The sequence below is a fragment of the Patiria miniata genome, unplaced genomic scaffold, assembly GCF_015706575.1.
Source record: "Patiria miniata isolate m_02_andy unplaced genomic scaffold, ASM1570657v1 HiC_scaffold_7, whole genome shotgun sequence".
NCBI lineage: Eukaryota > Metazoa > Echinodermata > Asteroidea > Valvatida > Asterinidae > Patiria > Patiria miniata.
This window is the reverse complement of record NW_024037074.1, coordinates 17,432,162-17,444,597: the sequence shown is the minus strand read 5'-3', so window position 1 is coordinate 17,444,597 and position 12,436 is coordinate 17,432,162. Positions and strand designations below refer to the sequence as shown.

The following is a 12,436-nucleotide window of genomic DNA, read 5'->3' as shown; positions in this document are numbered from 1 at the left end:
CCCCCATCTCCGCTCTGACTTCAAGGGATGGGAAAAGTATAAACTGGGAACAATTGGGACCGAATGAGGGCGCCATTCAAGATCAATTCGAGGGGAATATGTTGTGGAGCAGTTACGTTTATTGTGCCTCATTGCCGCATCCAAGCGACTCTGTTTCCGTTTCCCAACATTTTCCGAACGCGTCTTGACGGCATTTGGGAAACAGAACAGCTTGGGTCCTTTTCTCTCTCCGATTGTTGTTTCTCACCACGGCACAGCAGCCCGGTATTATGATGCAAATTAAGAATAGACCTTTATCATGCTGCCACTATTTCAGTTATGCTCCCCGTATTCAATAACAGTACTGATTGATAATGTTTTTGTGCAAAAAGGAGCCACACTATTTTTTCTTCCAGCCTCGCTTTGGTTACGTTGATTTGAATGGGAAAAAATCAAGATGGCCGCAACATGATAATGGTATATACCACTAATATTGCAGCATCGTACATAAAAACACGTACGCCGACAATTGGGTTTTGACTCAAAATGGCGTCCATAGACCACGTGACCAGAAACAAACGGTACTACCCATGTCCCGACTCTCTCTCTCTCTCTCTCTCTCTCTTTGTTTTCTGGAATTCTGAAACCAAATTTTGTGCGTGGGAGTGGCAGGGGTGGGGCGAATACAGTTAAAAAAGGAAGTCTGCTTCGACCACGAGATGACTAATTAGTAATAAATAAGAATGTCACTGGCACTGATATAAATCTTGTTTGTTGGATTTGTTTATTGTCTTTCTTTTACACCACACCAGAGAGGCATCAGCCCATCTAATTATTCCAGGAATTACTACTTCAATTTTTTTGTATACATTACAGGGCATGGACACAACACGGATAGTGATAAGTAATAATTGGAGATTTGTAGTCATATTCGTCAAAATGAGTCTCCTCTAGACAACTTGTTTTTCTCCATGGTTACGTCAGGCAAATCTTCATTGTTTTACAGAGCAGCTTGCAATTTCGATTTAATGAAAAACGGAATTCTAGGTTGTACAGAAAATAAGGAAGTCGGATAAGCATGAGGATAAGAACCAAATATATGATTGATTTCATGAGACAGGATTTCATGGGAGTTTTTGATAGAATTTTTAAGTGACATTAAAACCATTTGGACCAAAAACCATTTGGACCTGGCTGCTATAAAACAAAAGAGGGCGTCCTATGGTATTCAGATAACGTCTTAAATACTTACCGTTTACTGCGATTCATCTACATAATGTGTCCACGACTGAAGTTTGTTGGGTCATGTTTAATAGTAAAAGGTCCAGATTACAGTAAAAACAAACAGCTCTCTTACAATATAAAGCAAGATTAAAATACTTGAATTACAAAAAACCAAGCTGAATACTAACTAGTGACAAGGACAAAATGTCTCTTAACGGTATAAAATAAACAATATTAGACAACTTTTATTTCGAGTTAAAGTCGAAAGTCATGGAAGATATCTCATAACTTCCATTTTCACCACTTGATGACTTTGCTTTCCGTCAAGATGGCGATAGTCATAAACACGGCGTAAAAGATGTACAGAAGAACGGAATAGACTTTTGTGGCCCGGAACCTGGCTGCTATCATAAAGAACATGGAGGTGAAGAGACTGATACCTAGACCGGCAGCCAACACGAACTGCAGCGTGTCTGTCTTTAACTGAAATAAAGGCGGTAAAAAAGGGAGTTTTAGAGCCCGTTCACTCATAACGTTTAAATCGAAAACATCTCTCGCAACGATACACACTGCTTCAGCACATCACAAAAGACAGTAACCATCTCAATTGTCATACGGTGAGAAAAATAATTATCCAAGTTTTAAGAGTCAAACTCAGCTGCTATATATTTGTGGGTAAATTGAAAAAAAAAGTCTAACTTCTTTAAGCCGATTTCATAAGTTGATTTTGTGCCAACGTTTTAGATCCCTGACAATTAAGACTTTCAAAACAAATCAGACAACATTTTAAAATATCAAGTTCTATTTAATCTTCCTGTATACGTTGTACCTATGCATATAGAGTAAAGGAGTCGAGGTATGTAAGAGAAAGGACAATTTTGTACAACTTACTTTAAAAATTCCCCCGTTCTCTGCAGTCGCAATGGTGGTTGCAACTCCTATCCCAATCAACATATCTGATTGGGAACGTGTTAAAGAATAATGCTATATATTTCTCCAATGGGAAATCAGTCAGATAACATCATGCTGTTTAGACATCGGACTCAGTCTTAGCAAAATTCGTTCAAGCTAATTAGTCACTCAAAAAGGTACTTACCCTTTCAACTCATCTGTATGCATCTGAAATCAATTCGGCAGTATATGCGCTCTTATAAAGTGCTTCAGAGTGCGATAAAAACGTAATCAAACGCACACGCCAAATATTCCTCATTTGAGGAACGCGGGAAAGCCTTCAAATGATAGCTCGAGCGAGATTCAAACTCACGACTAGTGGAAGGAACTAGTTCTACTACCACCCGAGCAAACCTCTGAATATTTTCTCCTCCTTTGCTCTAGAAAGCACTGAGTTTAAGATGTTTACATAAATGATTGTAAACTCTCTTTGGTTAATAAGTAGGTTTTTTTTTAATAATGCTTATATTTTAGAGGATACTGAATACAGGACCTCCAAAACAAGCGGAGATGGCCATCTTTGGGGCTCCCTGTTGGGCCATAGCTGTGTCGGCCACCAGGTCTAGACGAACACAATGAGTAAAATAATAACATAAGGGTTGTATAATGTCAAAGATGCACGGAAATAAGAATCAAGAGGACTTTAGGTAATGAAATTCACCTACGAATAGAAAAACCATGTCATTCGCTTATTCAGGTTTGGGGATAAATGGCTTACTTTAATGACAATTGACAGCCATTGCACAAGAAAATTGTTTTTTCCAAACCTGAGAAAAACAATTGCTCAGTTTGAGACAGAATTTGAAATGTTAAGTTGCGTCTCAATATATATGTCTATTTTCAAGTGCATCGTGGAGTGGCCTTCCTCGACCTTTGACGGGTTTTGTTTGAAATAGTTGTATCCTTTAACCATAATTTGTGACTTTACCTCCTATACAGTTGCCCCATGCCAGAAATGTCAGGCCCAAGATGGCGTCACTCAGATCAAACACCTCACCATACATCTAGAAAGTTAAAATAATGACAGAAAATAAATGACTTGTTTCCCAGACAAAACACCGATGCACCAATTTCTCAAAAAATAATTAAATTTACGTCTGTTTTTTTTTCTTTCTTGAAAATGTCCTATAGCGTACGATAGTCTCCTTTCGATACTTCGAAAATTATCTTTAAAAATATTCCAGCAATTGAAAATAATACTCACTCTTAAAAGATTGACAATTTCGTTCGCGATGGCATAGATCCAACACACGGAAATAACAAAACCGAGAAATGCAAACGCCTGTATACAGAGATAAGAAAAAAAAAATGAATATAATTCAAATATTTGAACAAAAAGCCCCCGCCCAAAAAAAAAAAAAATAATGTGTTGTTTTTATGTGATAAATCGTGATTGTTCATATCAACGTTATCAATGTCAATACTGTTCACTCTAAAAACTGTGTTTTATCTTGCAATCACTTTGTCTGTGCATAACATTTTTAGATGCTTTTAAACATTTTGTGTCCAATTCCTAAACATTAATGTTCAATAGCTAAACACTACCCATCCTTACTCTGAACATGTTTAGCATTTAAACATGTTTACAAACTGATAGCAAGAAAGTGTTCAGAAAAGTGTATAATTGCTAAACACAGTTTTTGCAGTGCTTTTTTAATATTCAACACAATCCTGTGATATTTTTTGTTTAAAAATGTGAGCACCATTTTAAAGATTTAACGAAGAGCTCGAATACAGGCGTGCTTACTATGTAGTAGACCGGAGGCTGGCTTGGTTTGGATGTGAGTAAGGCGAGGATGGCTAGCACAGCTCCAAAACACAACACCAGATGCCACAGATAGAACTCACCCGATATGACCGTCCCGTAAACTGGTGACAAAGAAGGCATACATTAAAAAGGTTCACATTATTGTCTCTTTTAACTTCAAATATTCCTCCTTCTTGCGATTCATCAATTAGCGAAGTGTTTAATGCAATCATTAGCATTACGATATCACAGATGTACATGTTTTGTCGGATTAAATAGTATCGCCGTCCGATGAGCTCCGTGCGCCGACGAAAGAGGGCACCCTTTTACCTAGCAACGACGTCCCATGGGCGGGGCATTTCGCTGGTTGACGCGCACTGTTCCTTGTGTGTGACGCACGTACAGCAGGGGATTTGAACTATGTACACGCTTCGCAGCAAATGAATTGCAGTCAGGCAAGATGGCGTCGGTCGGTCACCCCCAACTGTACTCTCTTTGCCGGTGAGGGGGTACTTGTGAACGAAGCGGATACAGTCACCTGTATCAATGTGTTGACATATCGATGTCATTATCAGAAATACTTTCATCACCATCAAAACCAAAACAATCACACACCCCTTTTTTTTAGATTTCAGATTTCCAGAAAAGTTATAAAACCAAAATTCCCAAACGTATAGGAGCCTTCTCTAAAACATAGCGACCCACCCCAAACATTTGGTCTAAAACCCCGTCTAACTCTATTGAATATCCCGCTTACTGTTTGTGATGAGGACGCACCAGACTGGTCCAATAAGTAGTTGGATGCAGTTGAGAAGGCGATTCCAGCTACACTTGTCGTGAAGGACAAGGGGGACTGAGATTTGCAGCAACAGTTGAATCGGAGACTTGAAAAGAAAGTAAAACAAAAATGTATTTATTGCAAACCTCTAACATCCCATCACAGTTGTTATCAATTAATAACTTCAATAGAGGTTTTCTAGAAATTTCTGAACATTCTTTGTGCATATTATTGATGATGACAAGGAAACTTAAAACAAGGCTCAACGAGGACTTTTTTTTTCATATAAAAATTTGGAACATGAAAGAGGAATTTTTTATACGGATGCTGAAACAAGAATTACTGGAATGTTGTCTTACCCTGTTGTATTTTGATTGATTTTAAAATTGTTAATTTTGGTGTGTTTCTAATTAACTTATCTTTTGATTTTTTTCTTTAGTTTTCGTATTATTTAAGGGGAGGGTCACCCCAAGCCTGGGTTTATGGTGCACTTCATTTTTCCAGTTTTCAGTTTCATAATTTGCTTTTGAGGAACAAAATGGTGAGTACCTTATAGATTTCAAAGATTCTCATGATATAACCCTTGTTCTTCCATCCTTCTACGTCGATGGGGTTGATGTCTCTAAACAGCGCCCTCAATTGGTATCCCAAGCTGCCTGGTTTCTTCGTCCGAGGAAGCAGCGGCTCCTCCTCAGAGTTCCCGCCCGTGAATTCTTCGGTCTTCGCAGCGACCATTTCAGTGGAGTGAGTCACATTATTGTCCTGGACTTCTACTTGTTTTTCACCGAGATCCATCGTCCCAAAGTTTGTCCGCTTAGTTGCACGCTGTTGATTGTCAGTAGTCCTGGCTTCCAGCTCGTCCGAGCAAGTCTCGGCGGGTTTTGGTGGCCCTTTGCGGTCTGCCGAGGGCTTTAAAATTTCCTCCATGACTTCTTTTTCGGGTACGTTTTCGGCCTGGACGTCTTTTGGTACGTCTTGGTTTGTTTCTCCCGTTTCCGCTTTGTTGTCCGTATCTGTACATTCTGTTGGTTTTTCGTCGACTTTCGATGCCGGGTGGGGCTTGTCGTTTTGAGGGTTTTCGGTTGGCTTGTCGATGTTGCTAGTCACGTCTTGGGACTCAGCGCTCAGACCGTCTTCCAGACGCGCGTAGGACCCTTCGCCGTCTACGACTGGCGTAGTCACGGTAACAGGCCTCTCGAACTTTCTTGATATCAGCACGACGCAGACGTAAAACACGTACAGCAAAATAAAACCTGAAAGCAATTTCCAGTTAGGGGCGTTTATTTTCACATTCATTGCTTTATCAGTTTTACCTGTAGCTATTTTTTAAATTAACAATCGAATGTTCTTTAATTAGATTTTCGCATTAACTGCATTTAGTTTTTCCCATAAATATTTATATAAGAAAATCGATTCTTTTGTTCATGTTTCCAGAAATTCAGAACGATCACCTCATAAGTCGCCATCGGATTTTAAGGAAAGGTGATGGAACGAATGTTCTTGCTTATTATATATAACTGATGCAAAGTTTTTCCCTATACCCAGACCAAGCGTTCTCGAAAGCCTTCTGCTATATTTTTTAAATAGCCAGCCTAGAACATATATTTTGTGAAACTATAACAAACAATTATTTATACAAAATCAACATTAATAGATAGTAATGCAACTTATGGGGAACTCGTCTCAAGGTTAGTTCTCTTCACCAGCGAAATCGCAACAAGAAGATTATCAACTACACCCGACCATTAATGATACATTCTCTCTTACCTATGGCCTCTTCGGTCAATATCTGGCCCGTATACAAAATGTAGAAGGTCCAGTAGGCCACGCCTACTACAAAGATGGCGTCTCGAAGGAACGGTATCTGGGCCACCTCAAAGGGTTTAAGAGCGGACACAGTGCCGGCAACGAAGGTAGTGATGAACACAGCGGCACCTGAAATAGAGAGCAGATGTTACAGATGATGGACGCTGAGCACAGCTGACTATTATTTCTTACGGAAAGACTTGCGTGGGAATGATAAAAATACCGGCGACTGATGCATTAGAGGCAAATGCGCTTAAGTTTCAAATTGCTCTCCCATCGCTGTTTTTCATTTGATCTATATCCTAATTAAATTTCAAATTTCAAGTTTGCAACCCTCGGAAAATAATTTGAAATTTTTGAAGTACCAATTCTAGTACTTTAAAGTGGGCGGCTTTTTTCCTGTTAAATTTGGGGGTTTCATTCACAAGTGGATAACTTGTGCCAAAATGGCCCTCTAATGACGGCTTTGACTCCGGAAATAGCGTTTGGTTCGGAGAATCCCATCTCGGTGGCCTTAACCCATGACGATAAAACCTGAAGCCAAGATGGAAACGAAGGCGAGGTTTTGTTTAAAATAAAAATCCGCAGTATTTTTACTCACCAAACAGTGCTCCGATAGCCAAGCCCGCGTCTCCATCTTTGGCGTGTGTGATAGCCGCTATGGCGCTGAACACATCGGGGGCACCATTACCAAAAGCTAGGAACGTCACCCCGTGTAGGCGTCAAAATAGTTAAGATGGCAAAACGGTTCCATATACAGTAACAATAAACGTGGTGCTTATATAGCACTTTATACCTAAGGTCTCAAGTTCTACATAACTATTACCCCTGTTCATCAGGCCACGATATATTTTCTCCTTTTTTCGAGATCAATGCAATCTGGTCTCTACCTTCACAGGTACCCATTTATGCTCTTTGGTGGACAGAGCCAAATTGGTCTCGAAATATAATATTCATATGACTGTGATAAACAAATATTAACGAACACTTGTATGGAGCGTCGTGAGAAAGCAAGTAATAATTCCATGCATTTTTTTTTTTCAAATTTGAGATGACACTTGCTAATTTGAGATGACACTTGCTAATTGCATCTTGTTTCTGAGAAATCATTTTTAAGTTTTAAAACGATTTTCTTCTTTGTACTTCTGACTTTAACTCGAGTTTGTAAAGATGCCGCTGCAAACTTTACTTATCGTTTCTTTTTCATACTTGCAGAAATGTTTAGTGTTTTTTAGTACTTCCATAAATAAAAAAATATAATTTAAACAAACTTCCAATTCCATTCACGCCTGCTTATGGAACGTGTAAAAAGGATATTGCAACGTTATCACTCAGTTTCAGTGTCTTGGAAATTGTTAACAGTGTCGGACAAAAGCTGGAGAAGACAAAGAGAGAAAAAAAAGGCAACCAAGATTGATTTATTAACGAATGGTTATATACCATTGTTTCAGATATAGAAAATACAGAAAGGAAAAAATAAATTTCAATGAACAAGAAATATGGTAAATATTATGATGTTCAGTTTGAGTGTGTTACAGGAAAATAATTAGCCGTGTGTTAAAGTCTGTCTGGTTCAGACTTTGCACTTTGACCTCAAGCTAAATATTTCAGCTGAGTTTATCAACAAGTCAACATTAAAAGCCTATTGTGGTTTGGTATTTTGATAATTTTTTTGTCACTGCAAATACAAAACCCTGCTGTTTAACATTTGACCCTGTCACCGACATTCATTCTGCTACGTGCAGTTTCACGTTCAAATGAAAATAATCGAAATGTTCATCTAAAGTCTAGAACATTATTCTCTTGACACAAATATTTCGGCAGTACTCACAAGTTCTTAGCTGTCACTCCGAGACAAACAAACAAGAAAGTAAGCCACACGAACTGGAAGGACAAACAGATGGGATGAAAAAAATTACATAGAATCGTCAGCATTGTCTTCTTAACAATTTCAAAAGCAATGGTTTAATTGGGTATAATTTCTTTAATAAATCGCCCATAACTAACCTCATATACTTGACTAGCAAACCGAGATTTTATTTTAAAATTTTGCGCGGCAAGACAAATACATCGATTGAAACATTGAAGGTCATGTGTGGAAATTTATTGTTGAAATCTTAAAAACAAAATTGGGCTTTAAATAGAGGATAGAGGTTCCTTTGATTTACCATTGAATACCCCTTCACGTGATCAGTCATCATTACACTGATTGGAAGAGTTAATGGCTCTTTCTTCTAACAAACCTCAGTTTAACTCATCCTCCTTATCATCTCAACTTACCAGTATTACCAATGCAAGGGGTTGAAGATTGGGAGAAAAAGCACAGTAAGTAAATTCCAAGTAGTTGATGAAGCCATTCTCAGGTTTGCAATCCTCAGTTTTCTGAATGAAATCGCACTGTTTGTCAGAGCCCAATTCGTGGTAAAAGATGCACTGCAGGGAAAGGCAATCGGGAAAAAAACATAATGACAAGCATGAGAAAGAAACAACAGCGATAGCAACGACAGTAGTATAAAGAAAAACGCGCCAAACGTGACGAACGCAATGCTGTTTACGCGCACAATGCGCTGTGCATCGGCACCCTGGTCTACATGTGGATTGGGTTTTCAGTACCTACCTGATTCCGTGGGTTTTCCCCAGACTGTTCTTCGGGGGTTTTCCTCCCACCCCTAAAACTGTAATTTCTTCTCATTGTCTTCTTTCTACAGGATTTTTTTTTCGGGGTTTGCGAGCTACAAGTGCCTGGGGCATGCACTTTTGAGGAATCCTTGGTTCATTACCAGAAATAAAAATTTAAAAAATGCAATAATCGTTAACTTCGTTTCGTATGAATAAAAAGGAGTAAATGCTTCAGATTTCAAATATGCACTTGCCATTTACAAGGCTTGGTTGGGGCAACCTTGAAATTATACATGTATAATTATGCGCAAAATTACTGCATTTATTAATGTTAATCGCGAAAAATTAATATTAACAAAGTTCATTAAGTACAGATGATAATTCAGATTCGTATGAATAAAACATGGCATTTATAATTATAATAACAGATGATACTATGTTCGAATGAATAAAACATGGCATTTATAATAACAGATGATACTGTTCGTATGAATAAAACATGGCATTTATAATTGTGTAATGATGGTGACTGAATTAAATGAAACTCATAGGGGTTGAGGCCGAGACTTAGGAGTATCTGCACAGTCACAATTTTCAAAATTAACTCCATGAGTTTTGTAGTTATTTTTTTTTTAAATAGTCCGACGGACACTTTTTGGGACATACTGTAGAAAGCTTGCCTTTGCAAGCTATATTTGTCATTACTATGATCCACGTGTTGCACGCCTCCAGTCTTGAGCATGAGAGATCATGGTACGAATTCCGTGTTAGGATAAAAGTATTTTTCATTACCGTTTAGTCTCAACTACAACTTGCTCATTGGTGTAGGCCCCTATGGCAATCATGATCATGAATCTGTATGACGGGCACCATTGATGGCAGACACCTGACTAGTCGAGGAATTATAGGCCGGGTTTGTGTGTATTGGATGACTCTGTAATAATAGCCTAGTCAAACAAAAACTGATATTTTGCATGTTATCGCACAGGTCTCACCGATACACATGTGCATGTTAAGCTTCGTTATATCAACACCATCCACGGTAAAAACAAATCTACTGTAGGACTCAAACACCCGTCTCCCTTACAGATATTTTCGAGAGAAACATATCCCAGATAAGAAGAAAACATGTCTAAAATTGTTATTAAAAAAACAAATTCTGATCGGATAATCGATGTAGAGCCGTCTCTGGATAAATTAGGAACCGGTAAAATAATCGAGTCGTCATATCCTCGATTTTTCTAAGTGGCGAATCAATTCTACTGTTATTCTGTTGGTTTGTACTCGATCTGCTACTACCCAGTACCCTTTAATACCCTTTCAACCACGGGCTCAACATAGTGGATTCCAATTTTGTTTGATATTTGTTTTTGTTGTTGTTTTTGTTGTTGTTGGGGTTTTTTTGAGGGGGAATTGGTCTAGTTTTACAAATCAAGAAATTCATGAAATAAATTCCAGTCAACACTTAAGGAGAGACGGCTTTCTACATAGCGGGCTATAGGTGGACGTTTATACTTTTCACAGTGAGTAGCTGTATATACGTCTTCTTTGAAACTACATTGCATAAAAAATATCCATCCCAATCCCCAGAATCTCTTCCTCGGAATATAGCGTTTCCTGGGCTTGAAAGGCATATTCGTTTCGACCTCTTTCGTATGTATAATTTCCGTAACCTAATAGTGTAATAGAAGACAGAAATTACTGCAGTCCTTACCGTGTCGTTCTTACTGGCCTCATTCTCTTGGTTGGTCTGCTGACCATCTCCTTTTACCGATTCAGCAGCAACTCTGGAACAGAACTCTGAGAATACGGCGATCACTGCCACAAATGCGCTCATCAGATGCATGCAACTCGGCCTGCGGTTATCCATGCTGCGGTCGAGATATACAACAGCTACAGGTCGCTGTGGTAGTTCCTGGACATTTTGGAGCTCTGTACCGACACAGTATAATCTGTGAATTCCCGTGCGCTGTTAGCATCACATAGTATATGAATCATGACATGGATTATGATCAAAATTCAGCAGAAATTCCCTGAATTGCGTCGAGAGCTGACAGCCGATACCATTGTCTGATGTTTAATTTGTTTGTTCTCTTTGGTATGTTGGGTGTTTGTTTGTTTGTTTGTTTTGGGGGGGAGGTTAACATCAAAATTATGACCCCGCCAGGCACAGATGAGCTTCCGTACTCCACGTGAGATAAAATCACGAGGTACAACGAACTTTGGAACATGATAATGATATCGGATAAGTAGTGGTGTATCCAGATGTGGTATTAAGGGAAACTTATCCCCGACCCTTCCCCCTGGCGACATGTGACCAATTTTTAAATATTTGTTTTATATTATTTTCTTCAAGAAATGAAAGCACCAACACACATCACATGTAAGTAACGAAACCCCTGCTTACATCAATTTAGACGAACGCAAAATAGAGGCCACATTTCCAGAGAAAAAAATTACCCATTCGCTCCCAAGACTCAACCCTGGGTACACTACTGCAAATAGGGGGCATTTTACAAGCGTTCGGTACTTGCCATCGACCGTGATGATTACCCACAGGTTTAAACTGTTTTCCGTTAAAAAGCAAACTGTTCAAAAGGAAATAAGCTCGGTGAGTACCAATGTGACCTGTGCCCAGTTTTATAAACCAGTTAAGCGAGAATTCGCTGAGAGCTAGTCGCAAGTAATACACACCACATGTCATTTTTTTATCATTTCGGTTGGTAATCTATATTTTAACAAAGCAAATATTTACTTGCTGTGCATTGTACAGCTCGATGAAATCACCAGCCTAGGCTGCGCAGCCGCGGATCCAGGGGGGGGGGGGGGATAAAAAACAGCTCTGACAAAAACTGGGGTTTTTTTCATAGAAATACAAATCTGAACCCCCCCCCCCCCTTCTCTGACACCCCAATAATTGCATGACAATTAGTTTATGCTGGTAATAATATCCACCTGTGCACAAAATTCGGTCAGAGCCAGCTGGGTTACGGGTGTATTTGTACAATATTCTGTAATTATAGTGTTGATGATCGTCGGATTTGAATAGCGCCACGATTGAAAGTATGGTACGAGTCTCCCCCGTCCCCCACCCCCTCCCCCCCCCCCCCCCCCCCACCCACCTTTTGATTTTACGGAGGCCAAATGTCCGGAGAAAAAAAAAGGTTTACATTTCAGCATTGATCATGGGCGTCGCCAGGATTTTTTCTTGAGGGGGGCAAAAAAAAAATGGGCAAAAAATGCTTGTATTTCTCAACACATTCTCGATTTATCAGTTTTAGAGGGGGCAGGGACATTCCCCGCCCCCCAACTCATTAAATTTACACCAATTT

The 12,436-nt window shown here is 39.2% G+C and overlaps 1 protein-coding gene across 1 annotated transcript; it reads right to left on the bottom strand.

The window, feature by feature from the left end:
- Positions 1–744: 744 nt before the first annotated feature.
- LOC119718804 (mitochondrial sodium/calcium exchanger protein-like) lies at positions 745–11,250 on the bottom strand. The gene is made up of 14 exons (XM_038188224.1): positions 10,819–11,250; positions 8,766–8,918; positions 8,317–8,369; positions 7,803–7,860; positions 7,087–7,198; positions 6,447–6,614; positions 5,229–5,932; positions 4,659–4,785; positions 3,902–4,023; positions 3,359–3,436; positions 3,083–3,158; positions 2,636–2,716; positions 2,095–2,159; positions 745–1,686 (listed from the first exon to the last, which is right to left on the bottom strand). Exons 1-14 carry the CDS (start codon positions 10,972–10,974, stop codon positions 1,501–1,503), a joined length of 2,139 nt encoding a protein of 712 aa, XP_038044152.1. The 5' UTR covers positions 10,975–11,250; the 3' UTR covers positions 745–1,500.
- Between the last annotated feature and the right edge of the window lie 1,186 nt (positions 11,251–12,436).